Here is an 18,862-nt window from a genome sequence, read left to right on the forward strand (position 1 = left end):
TCATTCTCAATTCTCAACCTAAAGTTTGGAATCTTTCCTACAGATCTTCTGTTATCACTCTCCTCAGAGAACCTCAGAAAATAAATAATCATTTTTTTCTCTTTTTTTGGTTTTGTTAGTTGTGGTAACAGATAAGTGAAACAGATGATCCATCAGCTTAAGCCAAATATTTCACCATGTAAATCTTAAAGAGTGTATACGGTTATACATGTGGATTAAATTATAAGGCTATTTCTAGAAAAACTTCTGAAATTGGTAAATTTTTTAAAATGCAGAGATGACCTAGGAGATTTTTTTGTTTATACAAGCTAGGTTTTGTAATGACACAAGTCCTTCATATCTCTATTAAGAACCTCATTTGGTGCCTCCTCCAGATATATTTTGTTTTCTGCCATTGCTAGCCGTGTCTAGCAAATGCATTGTCTTAATCATTCATTCAAAAACCCAGTTATTTCTAAAAGAGAAGGGCAACAAGATAGTCTAAGGTGTGAGAGCATTCCCTTTTAAAGAGTATGCTTTTTAACTGTGGGTACCTTTATAAGAGCTATAATTTAGAACAGGTTTTCTAGGTGAGACAGACACCTCTGTCACCTTCATTTCCTATGATTCATCTGGTTATAAATATCCTCGAGCATCTTAGAAATCTCAGAAATGGAAGGGACCTTGGAGGATTTGTCTAAACCTAATGTCCTTGTTTTACCATTTTACAGATGAAGAAATAGCTAGTTAGTGGCAGGGCAGAGACAGAAAATCAGAGATTCTGAGTTCAAATTCTGCCATTACCTGTGTGATCATGGTCAAATCATACCTCTACGCTCCTCAGTTTCCTCATTCGTAAAATGAAGAATTTGGACTAGATGGCCTCTGACGTCTCCTTCCAGCTCTAAATCTAGATTTTTACTGACAGTTCCTCATGCCTGGAATGTTCTTCCTCTATATCTTCACATCATGGGAGCCCTGACTTCTTTCAAGTCCTTTACAATCCCATCTTCTACCAGAAGGTAACCCTTTCCTGAGCTCTCGTGAGTCTAGGACCTTCCCTCTGCTGATTATTTCCAACTTATCTTATGTATAGCTTGTCTATACACAGTAGTTTTCATGTTAGACTATGAGTTCCTTGAGAGCAGAAACTATTTTTTGACCTTCTTTGTATCCCTAGTGTTTAGCACAGGGTCTGGTGCATAGTAGGCACTTAGAAAATGTTTACTGACTGGTAAATCTATGATCCTGTGAATCCAGGAATCCTTAACTCTCAAGTCTAGAGTGCTTCTCACTATCGCATTCTGCTTCATATTTAAATACTGAGATAGATCTGTGGTCAGATGAAATAACATACACACACACACACACACACACACACACACACACACACACATATATATATATATATATATATATATATATATATGAGTTCTGTGTAAACCTTAAAATATAAAAGATAAAAGTTAGTTATTACCTCATTAATTTGCATGCGCCCTCAAATATCCCGTGTGGCTCTTACCTTGGCCTCTTGTTCATGTTTTCTGTCCAGCTAACCCTGGGTTACTTGCTGGGCAGACAGAACTACATTTCAAGGCATAATGATAAGTAAGAATCGCTAAAACACCTCACCAACAAACACAGGGTTGGGGGTGGGGTGAGAATGCACACAAAATGGCCGCTTACATATTGAGGGGCAGTTGGACCTTTGGGGATGTTCCTTGTTCTCCAACAACTGCACTTGTCCGGGGTCCAGCCACTGTAGCACACCCAGCTGAAGAAGAGTCCTAGAATTAGATAAGAGGAGAAGAAGAAGAAAAACAGTAAGAATTCTCGAGTTCAGAGTGTGAGCTTTCCCAAAGGAGAGTGATCAAAAGCCAGGCAGCCTACCAGAAGAATCTTTTCCCTGATACCCTAAGCTCAGCTGTTCTGTGCAACCATGCACCTTTTTAGCCTTGAGAATCCCAAGAATACACTCCTAGAACAAGGGGCACCAGCAAATTAACAACATTACTGTAGTCCTGTCAACATCACTCAGCTGAGACTTGCATACTAACCCCCAAACAATTTGGAAGAGAGAACCTACCTGACTAGCATAGAAAGCTATTTCCCCATTAACATCCTTTGGGTGGCATCCAATTCGATTAATGCAACTGTATTTTTGAAAGGGATAACAGGTTGTTTGTTTCTCAAACTTGAGTTAAATCTCTGAGTTTATTGTTATTTTTGAAAAAGCAGAGCAAAGGAGAAAATCCCACCAAAACCAAACAAAAACTTTTCACATTACCAGAATTTGAGCTCACTTAAACATTACATTATAAGGGACTTAAGAGTAATCCCTTTAAAGAAAATGACAACCCTGGCACTGTACAAGAGAAAGGTATTGAAAAATGACCAAGTTTTATATAGCAGCTCTTTTGTTTGCTTTCTCTTACTCTCATACACATACAGAAATATATTTTATACACAATACAGATATGTATACATATAATACATACACACATGCAATATATGTATACACACATGCATACATACATGCAAAATCCATTAGACTGTTAGCTCCTTGAGGGCAGAGACTGTCTTTTGACTCTTTTTGTATCCCTGGCACTTAGCACAGTGCCTGGCACATAGTAGGTGCTTAATAAATGTTTATTGAATGAATAGACATGTATATATGCATATATATTTGTATATATATACATACATATATATATATCCTAAAATATTCAACAAACTTTGAGCTTGTGTTGTATAGGGAGAGCATTTAACCAACTGCTGAAACAGTGATGAATTTTTTTAAAAGATAAAATTTGCAACACTATTGAGAGACAAGATGATTTAGATAGGCTAGAGATCTGGCTTCAGAATTTGGAAAACCCAGAGTTCAAGCTCTGCCTTTGATAATTCTTGGCTCAGTGACTCTGGATGCAGCTCTCACCCTGTCAGTGCCCCAGGCACCTTTCTAAAACTGCAAATCGCAGAGAAATTGCTTAAGTGCACTGTGGGAGACTTTCCTCATCAGGAGCTGCTATGTTGATGAATTGATAGGTGTGTTGTTATATACATACATATATTACCCACACAGACACACACACACACACATGCACGCACGCACAGAGAGAGAGAGAGAGAGAGATTTATTGTTGTTCAGTTCTTTCAGCTGTGTCTGGCTCTTTGTGACCCCATTTGGGGTTTTCTTGGAAAATATACTGGTGTGGTTCACAACTTCTTTCTCCAGATTGATTTACAGACAAGGAAACTGAAACAAACAGGGTTAAGTGACTTGTCCAGAGTCATAAAGCTAATAAGTGTCTGAGGCTTGAATTCAGGAAAATGAGTCTTCCTGACATCAGGCCCAACACTCTACACACTGCGCCACCTAGTTGCCACCTACACACACACACACACACACACACACACACACAAAACAATTTAAGAAGCAAAAAGCATTCTCTCTACCTGAAGACAAAGGGCTCAGAGATATCTGAATTACACAATTAGCTGTGCCCAGGGTATAGTCTACTAGTGGCTAGTGCACAAAGAATGAGAGGTCATAGGTATATATCTATCCCTCATCAACCAAGCAACCATTGCCCCTTTCTCCAAGCTCAGGCCTCCCATCACTTTTTGCTTTTACCTGTGCTGTTCCCTATCAGCTGTTAATACCCGTTCCAAAGTCTTATGCTTGTTATGGTCTAAACCAGTGGCATTTAGTCAGAGGGCTGCACTTGAGGACCTAGAGGACCATATGTGGCCTCAAGGCAGCAGGTTCCCCACTCGTGATCTAGACTAAGTGATGGGGAGAGAAGAAGCAGGAAGGATACTTTCCTACCATGAATGTCCCATACTCTTAGCTGTTAGTGTATTGTGATACCCACGTTGCTTTTTGTCTTGATGGCAGTGGGGCCCACCATCCCTACTAGAATCAGTAGTCGGATGCTCTAACGGGGGACAAGAAGAGATGGATGAGGTTACAAGAGAATTGCCCAAAGCTCTGGCTCACAGGTAAAGTTCACGAAGGATCATCAGTGCAGAGGCTAGAGGGAAATCGGAACTCAGCTAGCCCAACCCACTTATTTTACAAATGTGAACAAAAGAGGCTTGTTGAGGATAAGTGATTTGCTGAAAGTCACAGAAGTAAATGAGCATCATAGTCAGGATCTGAATCCAGTCCTCTGACTCTGAAGCCAGTACTCTTTCCACTAAACCACCCTGTCTCTATGATTAGGTAATAGATTAAAAAGCCAAGGCTTGTAGTAAGTTAGTCAGTTAATAAATATTTTTGAAGCACCTACTATGTGTCAGGCACTATGCTAAGTACTACGGATACAAAGGAATGCACCAACAAGTTCAAAGTATAATGGAGGAAATAACATGAAAACAAGATTATGTGCAAGAAAAATTGGAGATAAACAACAAAGCAAAGGCATCGGCCTTAAAGGGGAATCAGGAAAGGCTTCTAGCAGAAGGTGGGATTTTAGATGGGACTTGAAGGAAGCCAGAAGGTAGAGATGAGGAAGAAGAGAATTCCAGGCTAGAGTTCAGTTCCAGGCATGAGGGGACAGCCAGTGAAAATGCCCAAGACAGGAGATGAAATGTCTAATTTGAAGACCAGCAAGGAGGCCAGTGTCACTGGATCGCAGAGTACATGGTACGGGTAAGGGGGACGAAAACTGGAAAGGTAGGAAGGATGCAGGTTAGGAAGGGCTTTAAAAGTCACACAGAGGACTTTATATTTGACCCTGGAGATGATGGGGTTGACTGAGTAGGAGGTGACACGGTCATTCTTGTGCTTGAGGAGGATCAATTACGAAGAAAGACTGGAATGGGGAAGAGACCCGAGGCAGAAATACCAACCAGTAGGGCTTTGCAATAGTCCAGGCCATGAGGTGATGCGGGCCAACTGTATCCTACCTTCAATAATAGGGAAGTTCGGAGGAGGGAGGGTTTTGTGGTAAAGATAATGAGTTCAGTTTTGGACATGATGAATTTAAGATGTCTGTAAGGTTCCAGTCTGAAATGTCCAATAAACAGGGGGAGCTGCGAGAGAAGAGGTTAAGAGAAAAGTTAAGAACAGACAAATCTCAATATCATCTGCATTGAGATGATAACTGAAACCATAGGAGCTCACGAGGCTACCAAATAAAACAACATAAAAGAAGAGAAAAGGGCTTGGGATAGAATGTTGGGAGACACTCGTGGTTAACAGGCTTGACCCAGATGAAGATCCAGCAAAGATCTACTGAGTAAGAGTGATCAGACAGATAGGAGGAGAATCAGGACTAAATTCGATGTACCCAGGTCAACATCCACTGCCCTCTTCCACTATACCAAGCTGCCAAGTTTGAGACAACCGGGTGATCAAAAGGCTGCTATGGTATTGGAGCTGAAGGGTGTAGGATGGGCAGTGGATTTGAACGAATTCCAGACAGAAACATTCCCTCAGAAGATTTCTATTCATCTGTATCACTTCCTTTGGCCCTTCCTGGGTGATTTCTCATTCATATTCTGGCCAGGGCTGATCCTGAATAGTTTATGAGGTCCTACAAGGTAGAGCTGTAGGCAACCTATTGATCCTATACCATGTAGTTAACATCCCTCAATGATCGGGGACTAATAAAGGTGCTCAAAATAGCTTGTGCTTCACACCACAGAACATCTGTAATCTATAAGAATCAAGAAACTATACATTTTTAAGAGCACAGAGTGTCTGGCAGAATGAAAAAAGACTATAGCAATAGTAAAACTCGGCTTCATTCATGTCTCCAAGGTAACCCCAAGTCTCAAAGGACTTAACATTTCAAACACTGACACTTGCGAGAGAAACCTTACATTTTCAAAGACTGCCAAGATCCAATTTTCAAGTTGCAATAGCCCTCTTTTAGGTCTTGCCCTTTTAGCACAAATACACAGAAGCCCTATTTCCACACCTCAGAAAAGATGAAGAGGACCATGTGGGAGCCGAGGCTGAAGGGGAGGGCCTGGAGCGCCATCCCTCTTTCACACACTCACACACACACACACACACACACACACACACCCTGAGATGTTTTTCCTTTCGCAGTCCAGTTATATTAAGATGGTTGGTGGCAATTGTGCTAAACGGACTTGCACTTGCTCTCAATTAAGGCTGAAGATTGGGAAACATTCCCCTAAAATATCTGAGACACAGCGTGGTCAATGGATAGAATAAGATTTGGAGTCAGGAAAACCTGAGTTCATGATACTGTTGTGGTTGTGTGAATCCAGCTGGGCAAATCACTTTGACTTTATAAGCTACAGGTTTCCCATTCATTCATTCATTCATTCATTCAAGGAGGGGTTGAACCAGATGGCCTGAGGTCCTTTGAGACCTAAATCTAAGATACTATGATCTCTAATCTATTGTCTCATCAGATGCATCTATCATAGCTGGTCACAGACTATGATATGCAGGGGACTGGACCTGTGATTTCATTCACATAAAAAAACTCCTGAATGAGAAAACTCCCTGTACTATTATAGGTTGGTATCTTCTCTGAAACATATAGTCTTAGAGGGTTGTCCAGAGCACCGAGAGGTCAACATATATAGAACCACAAGAAAGAGACACAGGGTAGGGAGAGATGTCCAGAGAATAATGATGGCAACACAGACCTGGCATGAAGGTTCTCAGGTGGAAAGGTCAAGAGATGAAGCCATGGAACACAACTGGTAGCCAGGATGAGAATATGTGATAAACATATCTAATTAAAGTGGCCATCCCTAGACTCACTTCTTAAAGAGGCCTATTCACTGAATGGGCTTTACCTCACTCTAAGTGAGTAACTGAAAAGACCTTAGCCTAAAAGGGCCAGGATTTCCCATTGCAATCCTGGGCCATCTCCAGTCATCCTGATGAATATCTGGCCCCTGGATCCAGGCAGCTCTGGAGGAGAAAGTGAGGCTGGTGACCTTGCACAGCCCTCCCTCACTCAAATCAAGGTCAACTGCAAGTCATATTATCATGTTATGGTCCTCTTTGAAAATGAAGGACAAATACAACAACAATGTTAAACAAAGCAAATGCCTTTCTGTCACTGGCTGAAGGTGGAACCAAAGAACAGGGGAAGGGAAAGGAAGGAAATAAGTGTTTATATAGCCCTTACTACATGATAGATTCTGTGACATATATTAATATAATATATAATATAATATAATATATATCATATATATATTTGCTTCTCACATCTAAACCTAACTTCTGTCTGCCTCAGTTTACTTAACTATAAAATGAGGATACCTCTCAGGGTTGCTTTATGAGGATCAAGTGAAATAATATTTGTATTTAAAATAGTCAATTTGTATTTATAAAATTTATAAAATACAATAAAATAGTCAAATTTGTACTTATAATAGTCAAATACAAATATTACAGTTATCCTTTCCACATTGAGATTTTCCTCACTGAGGTTTCAATATATTGTGAGTCGGCATAAGAAATTAAATGGGAATTTTTTGGAAGTTTCGTGGAAGCCACAGACAACACGTGAAGGCCAGCAGACCACACAGAAAAAGTTTAGAAACTCAGAAATGCATAAAATATATGTGTGGTATTACATAATACAAACCCAAATTTTACAATAAGGTACTGTAAACAGCCCACAAAAGAAAAAGAAAAAAAGTCAGACTTCTTCTCTGGTATGAATGAAGGGAGGGGCCAACAAATTTAATGTGGATTTTCCAGATCATAAAGGTGCTGTGCCCCTAACACCCACAATGTGGAAGGGATAATTGTATTTTATTTGATCTTCACAGAGCAACTCTGAGAGGTAGGTCCTATTTTTAGCCCCATTTTATAGTTGAGTAAACTGAAGCAGACAGAAGTTAGGTTCACATGCGAGAAGCAGACTTTTGGCAAAGTAGAGGTACATAAGACTTTTCATAACAATTCTGATGTCCTTCAGCCACCCAAGAAACAACATAGTGCATTATGGCTGGAAGAGATGGGGAAGAGCAATTTCTTTGTGTCAGGCAGAGGTTGAAGAGGCCAGCTCAGACTGGGGAATTTGTAAGATTAGTGAGTCAAGTACCATGGCATTAAAGGCTCAGGACGCCATCTTTTCTTGCATCCTCCTACTCCCCTGGGTGAACTGAACAGAAAACACTCCATATGGTGGGGTTTTATAGGGCTCAGGGAGGATTCAGCCAAGTATACATATCAGCCTGAGGGTATCTGGAGATTCAAAGGACAAGATCAGCCAAAATCCTACATTTTAAGGGAAGATAGGAGACTGATCCTCAGGAACTCTAGGAGGAATTGATCCCTCTGCTAGAAAACAGATCTAAATTTGACTCAATTTAATAATCATTTTTTAAGTATTTACAGTACCAGGTACTGTACTAGATAGATATAAGTCAATAAAATAAACATTTAGTGCCTACTATGTGCCAGGCACCATGCTAGGCACTAAGGGTAGATACAAGTCAAGAAAATAAATATTAAGTGCCCACTATGTGCCAGACATCATACTAGGTACTAAGGCTAGACAAAAGTCAAGTAAACAAACATTAAGTGCCCACTATGTGCCAGGCACCATACTAGGTGCTAAGGTTAGGTACAAGTCAACAAGCATTTATTAAGTATCTACTTGGTGGTGGGCACTGTGCTAAGCACTGGGGATAGGAAGAAAGGCAAAACCAGTTCTTGTTCTCAAGAAAGTCACTCTCCAACAAAAACAAAAGTGAAAACAGTCCCAGCCCTCAAAGACTTTACATTCATTTAGGATGGGAGGAGTGGAGAAAAGTCAATAAAAACATACAAAGGTATGAAAAATGCAAATGAAGCCTTTTATTTTTCTGAAGGCAGGGTATTGGGAAACACTAAGCAACAACTAGGGACTTCAGGTAGGAGGTAATATTTGAGCTGAGCCTCTATTGAAGCTGGGGAATACAGAGTATTGGAGGTGAGGGTGGAGAGAGTTCTATCCATAAGAAACAGGTTGTATAAAGGCACAGAAGTAGGCGACATCATTTATGGGAAACAGCTAGTAAGAATGAAGATTACATAGAAAGCAATGGGATGGTAGGGGAAAGGTTAAGACATTTAGCTTAGAGTCAGATTTTAAATGGACTGAAATGGCAAACAAGACAGTTTGTATTTTATTCATAAAAATGCCCATCAAGCAATATTTGCCGTTTTAAAATAAAATATTTCTTAGGGCAGCTAGGTGGATAAAGTGCTGGTCCTAGATTCAGGAAGACTCATTATCATGAGTTCAAATCTGGCCAGAGATGCTTACTAGCTGTGTGACCCTGGGCAAGTCACTTAAGCCTGTTTGCCTCAGTTTCCTAGTCTGTAAAAGGAGCTGGAGAAGGAAATGGCAAACCATTCCAGTATCTTTGCCAAGAAAACTCAAACGGGGGTCACAAAAGTTGCACACCAAACAACTGAACAACAACAAACATTTCTTAGATTTGGGGGTAGGGGCTGAGAAGAAAGGAAAAGAATATTATTTATATCTTCTGAAAATTGAAGTTGGGGAAAGGTGTTCCGATGTCCCTTAACGTGGAATTCTTGTCTTTCATACTCCCCGTCATGGGCTTAGTTCCATGACGGGGGTGCCTGATCAATGTTGTTGACTGACATATATGAGTGAAAAATTCCCCAGTGACTTCACTGGCAGCTTGTGGAGCTCATGTCTGTAGGGTGTGCTAATGACATTTACAGAGTATCCCTGTGTGGAAAAACCTTGAGTTGTGAACCTCAATTGGGAAACCAAGAAGCCTAGAGAGGGGCCATTTTGAAATTACTAATGTTTACTTTATTTAATTTTTCAAATCAAGAAAGGGTAATTTAAGCGCATTTTGCCCAAAGCATAGGTCTGACAGTGTCACTCCATAAATTCCAATGGTTCCTTATTTCCTCCAGGGTCAAATACAAACCTCTCCGTTTGGTATTTAAGGCCCTTCACAGCTTGGCTCTAACCTACCTTTTCAGCCTATGATATATTACTCTCATTTCACTCATGCTATGGCCCAGCCAAACTGGCCTTTCTGGTGTTTTTCATGCACCGTGCTTTTGTCCTGGCTATCTCCCATGCCTGGAATGCTCTTCCTTCTCACCTCTAACTCTTTGAATCCCTTTTTTCTTTCAAAATTCAGCTCAAGCTCCACCCACTATATGAATCCTCTCCTGGTCCCCTCTTCCCTGTCACCCCCAGCAGGTAGTTAATGCCCTCACCAAAAAACCTTCTACTTATCCTCTATATATTTTATATGAATGTAGCCCCAAGTACGTCTGGTACCCAGTGAACTGCATGATGGGAGCTGGCATTTTACAGGTTGGAATGAAACCTTTGTGATTGCAATCAGGAGAATAAGTACTAGGACCCCAGAATTAAAACACAGAGGTCTCAGCACAAGAGTGTTTTTCAGATTGGGGGAACAAGGCCCCTGATGCAGTTAATTGGCAGCTGGGGAAAGAAAGGGAGAAGCTTCTACAGGCATTTTGCGTTGAGAGTTCAGAGGCCGGAGCCTGAGAGTTATGGGCTTGGCTCCAACAACTATGGCCTCCACTTACCAGAAAAACTCTGTTAAGTATGGCTGGAATAGATTGAAGTTATGACAGCTTGTCACCCCATTAGATCAGCGAAAGGACAGTGGAGATTTAACTCCTAACTTTCTTCTCCTCCTTCTCCCAACCCTGCAGCTGACAGTGATATTTTTTACACAAATTCTCGATTTCTTTAAGCTGTTTTTAATTATTGATGGCTTCATATAAAACGATGACTGGTCATAGCTGCTTTGTGATTTGTTTTTAATTGCAAACGTGGGATTTTTAACCCCCATTTTATGGAATGAAAAATATAAAAAATGTTATGAAATTATGAAAAATAAAAATAATAATAAAAATAATAATAATAATCCATTTTATAGAAGGGGCTGTTGGCTAGGATTGGTAAAGAGAGGAAGGCTGAGGTCTGATTTGTCTGTTTAAAATAGCTAGTATTTGATCCTAGCTTGGGAGTTCTGAGGTGTTTTTTGGGGGGGCAGGGCAATTGGGGTTAAGTGACTTGCCCAAGGTCACACAGCTAGTACATGTGTCAAGTGTCTGAGGCCGCATTTGAACTCAGGTCTTCCTGACTCCAGGGCCAGTGCTCCACTCACTGTGCCACCTAGTTGCCCCTGGGAGTTCTGAGTTTTGATAACACAATTTTATTATTTTGATAAAATAGTTAAATCATATATTATAATAGCATATCATAATATGTTACCTATCACATTATTAAATAATTAAATGTAATGATTTTTATGTGCTAAACTTCTCAAATGCAGAATTAAAATTGGATCTAGATTATTCTGCTCCTTAGGTTGAAATTGAGGGCCAAGGGGTTATGTTGGTCTGGTTGGGGTTAGGCAGGGATTGGACAGCCATATTGTCCATCCCACATTCTCTCCACACATGCCCAGTGGAGTGAAGGTAATAATCTTGAAGGGAGAGTTACACTGTAGTATAGGTTAAGGGAGGAGAGTCTGGGAAGAAAGACCATTAGGCCAGAATCCCGAAGGTGAAATTCTAGGGAAGAAACTTTTTTCTTGTTTTAAATCTTGCCTAGTTGTGCTCCCTGTTGGTTATACAGGGTATTCCTGAAGTCTGGACACATAGGCAAAAATGCATATTCTCAAGAAATGAAATGAATGAAATTTTGAACCACATTGGAATATTAATAAATAACATCTTCAATACGATTTCCATCATTTGTGATGAAAAGGTTGACGCGCTTTTCAAGATTCACGTGAACTCAACGCAGTAACTCCACATTGCTGTCAATTTTAGCGCATTCAGTCTTTATGCATTCAATCAAGTGTGTCGCATCTGTGATTTTCATTGAGTACACCTTCTCCTTTAGCATACCCCAGAAAAAGAAGTCAAGGGGGCTAAGGTCTGTTAATATTCTAAATATTTCAACATATGCATTTTTGCCTATGTGTCCAGAGTAGGCTACAGCCAGCTAGAACCAACGATAATGGAAATTAAACTTAAAAGTGTATTGAATGCATTTTTTTTGGAGATTCAGTTATTAAACATTTACTAGAGCATCTCTGGATATATATGTGTGTGTCTATGTTATCTCCTCTTATAGAATATAAGTCCTTTGAGGGCAGAAACTGCTTCTTTTCTATCTTTACATGCTTAGTGCCTAGTGTTTATCATTTGATAAATATGTGTGGAATGATTTATTTATTAAATAATAAAATAGAAATTAGTCAAGTCACTTTTAAATATCACCAGGTATACCATATGACACCCAAATAGGGCAAAGTTCTCACTCGTAGTGTATAGTATTCAAATAGAAGCAACAAGCATTTATTAAATACTTAATTAATTAATTGATTAATTAAGCTAGGCAGTATGCAAAGCCCCCAAAATATAAAGGTGACCAAATAGCTCCTGCCTTCATGGAACTTATATTCTACTGGAGGGATAAAAGATAAACAAATGCAAATATGTGAAGTAGCTTCTTGATGGAAAGGATGCTAACACCTAGGAGTGTCAGAAAAGGCAAAGGAGGGGTGGCTCTTGTGCTGAAAAAGAGCTTGAGAGTCCAGCAGAATGAGGTGACAAGGGGGGACACTGCAGACATAAGGGCAACTTGTACAAAGGTACAGAAACTGGAGATGGGACATTGTATAAAGGGAACAACAATAAGGAAAGTTTGACTAGAATTGTTCTTGTTGTTTGTCTCTCGTTCCCGAAGAGGACTGATGACATCAGGAGGGTGACGGCTTGACTTGCAATTGAAGTGAGGCAGAACTGTGCAAAGCCATCAATCTCACTCTCTCCTCCAGAGTCATCAGGGTCCAGTGGCAAGATATTGGTCAGGAGGACTGGCAATGGCCTGGGATGCAATGGAGCACCTTGGCCTTTTTAAGCTAAGGTCTTTCCTAGGTCTTAGTTTGTCTGAGGCAACACCCATTCATTGATTTAAGGCTCGGTAAGAATTGAGATAAAAGAAGGCTTACTTTGCCTTCACAAAAGACTCAGGGAGGGGAAGACTCTCAGAGTTTCTCTGACTAGAATGCAGAGTACGTGTGGAAGAGGAAGGGAAGTAAGTTTGGAGAGACAGACTGCAGCCACATTGTGAATTATTATTTATTCTTTTTTTTTTGGTTATAACATTTAAAAAATTCCTCTTAATTATTACGTACTTAACAAACTTCTACAAACATGCACTTTCCTTATACAAAGAAGAATACAAAAAGTTGTAAATGATACCATGAATTCCTAAGTGTGGAGGGATCTAAATGCCAAGGATAGGAGTTTGCTTTTTCCTAGAGGAAATAGGGAACCACTGTAGATCCTTGAGCAGAGGAGTGACACGATACATCTGTGCTTTAGGAAGATTATTCTGGCAGCTTTGGAGTGGAGAGGGTAAAGACTGAGGGTAAAGACTGAGAGTAGATAGATGTGGAGACATTATGGGGGCAGAATAAGCAAGACTCAGCAACTGATTGGATACGAGGAATGAAGAAGATGGGAGCGTCTAGGTTGGATGACTTCAAGCTACAAACCTGGATATTACCCTCAACTATCACTTCTCATTCCTTCCATTTACAAGTTCCTTCTAGTATTTCCACAGCTTTTAGAGGCAGCCAGGTGGCATAGTGGATAGAATGCTGGACCTGAAGTCAGGAAGACTTTAGTTCAAATCCAGCCTGAAATACTGTATGATCCTGGGTAAGTCACTTAACCTGTTTGCCTCAGTTTCCTCAATTATGAAATGGGATTAGCAGCTCTTACCTCTCAGAGTTGTTGTAAGGATTTAATGTGATGATATTTGAATTACAATAATAACAACGATGACAGCTAGCATTTACATAGCATCTATGTGGCAGGCACTGTGCTAAGCACTTCATAAATAAACTTGTAATTTTAAAATATGATGTACTTGTAAATTTATGTATTTACAAATATATGTTTGTAAAGTGTTTAGTACGGTGCCTGGCACATAGTAGGTATTATAAAAATGCTTATTTCCATTGCCCTTTTCTTTGGTCCTCTCTCTGATCTTAGCTGAGAAGCAGTCACCATTTCTGCATTCAAACCTCACATTAACACTACATGCCATTTAAAGTATCTACAGTGTCTTAACCAGCTTTCCTGATTTCATGTAATTGGATTATTGCTTGTTTCCTAATACAGAAAACATCTTCTCAGCTCTAGCCTGTCTTCCAGCTGGGGACTGCCTCCCTTCTTGGCTCAGCTATCCTCCACGGGTCTCCAACGTCTTTAACAGTGGAGGAAGTGAGGTCACTATCTACTCCAGGTGATTCTAATTAATTCTCTCATTATTTCCTCCGGGTGAATGACTAAACCTTCTTGAAAGAAGTCTAACTATTTTTCAATGTAATCAATACATGTCAAACAAAGTTAACCTAACACATATTATAAATATAAATCAAAGAGTTTTTTTCCATACATATAACCATAACTATAGCACGTATTTATGCCAAGGATAACAGCATACATGCATTGCCAATTAATTATAACCCCTTATGGCCGGGGACTTTATTGGATAATTCTCTTTTTACCTTCTACAGTGCCCAGCATTCGGTAAGTTGATTAAGAGCTGAAAGGGACCTTAGGGTTCAATTAGTTCAACATTCGCATTTTATGGATGAGGAAACTGAGGCCCAGAGGGTTTAAAAGATTTCCCTAAAGTCACATAGTCATTAAGCAGCTGTGCTGGAACTGGAACCCAAGTCCTGTTTCTCTGAATCCTATGTCCTCTCTACTCTGCCAGGCTATCTTCTGGGGAGATGGGAATATAATATATTTTTAATGTTAAGTATTAATGAAGTTACTGGAGTCGGTTGAGGCCGTAAAACCTTCATGGAAGAAGAAATTCTAGATGAGTTCTAATTGGGTTAGATAGCTCAGTGTAATCCCACAAGATCCTCAGACTCTCTGCAGACTGAACAAGTTGGCCTGGTAGACTGTGTGAAAAGGGCTGCCTCTTGAGAAGGCTAGAGTCTGGTCAAAATAAGCAAACTGTGCTCACTCACTACAGGGAGAAGTCAGGAACATCTGTACTTACAGTGACAATGGTCTTCCTGCTACTGTCTTGTATTTATAGGCAATGGATAACCAACCTGAAGCCCATAAATCCATACTACCCACTTTTTTCCCAGCCATTTTTCGGTTGAGTCTGACTCTCTGCGACCTCATTTGGGGTTTTCTTGGCAAAGCTACTGGAGTGGTTTGCCATTTCCTTCTCCAGTTCATTTTTTTTACTGAGGAAGAAACTGAGGCAAACAGGGTTAAGCTACTTGCCTGGGGTCACACAGCTAGTAAGCATCTGATGCCAGATATGAACTCAGGTAGAGGTGCCACATAAAGCTCAGTGGAAGGAAGTTTTGGGGAGAATTTTCCAGATGACATGCCATCTATCTTAAGAGATCCTGAAAATCTCAAGAGGCGCTGAGGGGTAAATACCTTCTTTAAGAGTTCTGTGATAAAGAATAATATGAGAGGAAGCGTGGTTTAGTGCAGGGGTGGCAAACCTGCGGCCTTGAGGTCTCCAACTCTGGCCTCTAGGTTCCCAACTGTGGCCCTTTCACTGAATCCAAACTTCACAGAATAAATCTCCCTAGGTTTGGATTCAGTCAAAGGGACGTACTTGAGGACCTAGAGGGCCACATGTGGCCTTGAGGCTGCAGGTTCCCCACCCTTGTTCTAGTGCAATGGTGGCAGACTCAAACAGAAAAGGGGGCCACACGGAAGCATGTATTGACTTAGAAGACCATATATTAACATTATGTTTTATTGTTATTATTTATTTGTTGTTATGTTATTGTTTTATTATTATTAATTTCACTAAATATTCCCCAATTACATTTTAATCTGGTTCAGGCCACACTCAGGAGTGTTGTGGGTTGCATGCCATAGGGTATGTCTGATGCCTCTTGTGAGTGGATCAAGACCTTCTAGTCAGGAAGATCTGGGTCTGAGAACTAGCTGTGTGACCTTGGGAAAGTCACTTAACCACCCCCCCTCCAGCAACTCTCTAAGACTCGCAGGCTTAGATCTATGTTAGTAGTCAGAGTCACCTCTTCAGAGAGTTTCCTCTATCAATGGAATCATCCCTTCGGTCGGAGAGAATGGTCACAAACGTGTACATTTTATAATGATCAGCTTGTAAAGAAACATTTAGAGATGATGTAGTGTCCATACCTGACACCCTTTCAACTGTTAACTCTCCCTAGTATAATAATATATAATAATAATATATAATACTATAGGCCCTAGCAACAAGGAAAAAGCAAGAGGCATAATTTGGTTTGAAATGTATAATTTCACAGCAGAGTGCCTGTTGTTTCCTCTATATCCTCTTCCCTTTGCTGCCACAAGTTACATGTGCCCTAACTGGAACTCAGCCTCCTTTTGCTTTCCTAAGTTTGAGACAGATCTCTGATACTGTTTGTATTACCTTGGAGGTTTAATTTGAAAGGATTCTATGCCTTAAGGGATTGGCAAAGGCATGCAGGAACAAGGGAGTCAGAAATGCAGTGATAAAACCATGGAAGGAGAAGGCACAGTCCTATTTCAAATTCCGGCTGCTTTGGAGAGAACTAATTGCTGCTATCAGACAAATGTTCTTATCACCGCTACCTTCACTGGCAGCCTGAAATCTTTCCTCCAACTTCAAAGCCAAACCCCAGTCAAGCTTCACCGTGAGGCCCTGCCACATTAACAAATTCAAAGGAAGATGCCTTTTAATGTATCAGATTCATATTTACATCTTACTTTCAGTAATTTCCGTTTGAACCTAATACTAAAAAGGGTAAAAAAAATTGTTCGGAAGGTTCGGCATATTCAGATTAACACACCATTGACTGGAAACATCTGAGTTGGAAAACCCAGCTAATGGCCCTTGAGATTCAGGCAACTCGTTTTTGTAATTCACTGACTCCATAAAACAATGGCTCTAGCAATCACTTTGGGCCTTAATGTTCCAAGAAATAACGCATAAGCATTTAACACCCGCCAAGGCAGCCCGCTATCGACAAACTGTGTTACAAGCAAGATAGAATGTCCTCATCAAATGTTAATTGCCAAAGCAGGGACTAAAAAGGGGGTTTCCTTCTTCAAAACAAGCTCTTCTGTCTGTCTCATCTTAAAAAAAAGTATATATATAATTCAAAGTAAATGATAATTAAAGTCAGAAGTTTTCCTTGGCAAAGAGTAAATAAAAAGTAAAATGCTGATACTACTGAGGCTATTCCTTATGCCAATATAATTGACACAATCCTCATTCATTCATTCACTCACTCATTCGCTCAAAGGATTACAGCTCTAGAGCTGGAAGGGGCTTCAGAGGCCTTACAGTCCAAGGCCCTCATTTTACAGATAGGGAAACTGAGTCCCAGGGATGAGATGTGACTTGCCCAGGGTCACATGGGTAGTGTCAGGGGTAGGATTTGAATCCAGGGCCTCTAACTCCTGAGCCAGTGGTCTTTCTACTGTTCCATACTGCATTCATGAAAGAAGCATTTATTAAGCATCTACTGTATACCAGGCACTATGACAGGCTCTAGGGATACCAAGACTTACAAATAATAACTAACATTTATATATCTCAAATTTATAGAGTACTTTGAGATTTGCAAAGCACTATAACATGTGTTATCTCATTTGACCTTCACAACAACTGCGTGAAGTTAAGTGTAATTATGCACATTTGGGGCCCAGATAGGTTAAGTGAGTTGCCCCAGGTTGTAGTGCAGTTTCAAACTATTGCAGCTTAAAATCGGTCTAAGAATTTGGGGACATACTATATATATAAAGTGACTTCCAGGCTAAAAGGCAGTCAGAAAACCTAGATATAAATCTTGGCTTTGCCATCAATTCACTGAGAGACCTGGGGCAACCTCCTTTCCCTTCTGGGAGCATTATTTTCTCCATAAAATGGATAATATCATCTGTCACCCAGTATTGTGAAAATTAATGGGTGATATGGAAAACTTTTTGAGTTACTATTCAATTAGACTGAGGTCTTTTTTTTATATCACACTCCATTATACTTTGGCCTATATTTTTGTGGGTAACCAAGGTCCAGCTTTGTTAAAATTTCCTGGATTTTAAATGGGGAGGTTATCACTTAGACACTTGAGGGAGTTATACTATATGTTAAATGTTAATATCGTGAGCTCAGTGGAGAAGAATGAGCCCCGTTATGATATGGCTGGGATTAATACTAGGGAAGAAGAGAGTGGGTGGACAAATACAGGGCAGATGAATTAGATAGCAAAGTTCAAATCCCTTTCTCTGCTATAGGGAGAGACCCTCAAAAGTAGCATCTCCTCATTTTAATTTTTAATGTGTCCAGAAAAGGCTGTAATCACCCCCAAGGAACAGTGAAAGATACATGTTTTATTCATTACAGGCTCCTACAATATTACACAACAGTGTAAATCAGACTCTTACAGTCTTTCTTCCCCAAGAAAACTTTACAATAAAACATTTCTACAGAGCAATTCTTCCCTTCCTGGCTCTTTGAAGAACAATTGAAATCCTTCTTTAGTGTTTACTGGATGCTAGACCAATGCTCATGCCTCCTATAAGTGGAGATTTGCTGAAGTGGAGCCAGCTGCTCACTTTCACATTTTCCTTCACGCCTAAAATGTGTTCAGAAAAGGGAGAATGGGCGTGCATAGGGACCATGGTTCTGCCCTCCCAGCTCATCCTGGCTCTGCCATTACTGATGTGACTTTGGGCTGATCACTTCCCTTTTGTGGACCCCAGTTTCCTCATCTTTGAAATGAATGGTTATGACTGATAAGGTCCTTTCCTGCCTTAATATTCTTCAGATGCCTTAACAATGCAGATAGTCAAGAAGCAGAAGGTGATCGCGGAAAAGGA

At 40.2% G+C, this 18,862-nt stretch overlaps 1 protein-coding gene across 1 annotated transcript in view; it reads right to left on the minus strand.

Annotated features, from left to right (window-relative positions):
• Positions 1 to 18,862, minus strand: part of SH3RF3 (SH3 domain containing ring finger 3) — a 264,830-nt gene that overhangs the window by 137,649 nt on the left and 108,319 nt on the right. Inside the window, exon 5 of the mRNA XM_036755796.1 lies at positions 1,666 to 1,766. Within this exon, the coding sequence (XP_036611691.1) occupies positions 1,666 to 1,766 (101 nt within the window). The remainder of the gene's footprint in view (positions 1 to 1,665; positions 1,767 to 18,862) is intronic.

The sequence above is a fragment of the Trichosurus vulpecula genome, chromosome 4, assembly GCF_011100635.1.
Source record: "Trichosurus vulpecula isolate mTriVul1 chromosome 4, mTriVul1.pri, whole genome shotgun sequence".
Lineage (NCBI taxonomy): Eukaryota > Metazoa > Chordata > Mammalia > Diprotodontia > Phalangeridae > Trichosurus > Trichosurus vulpecula.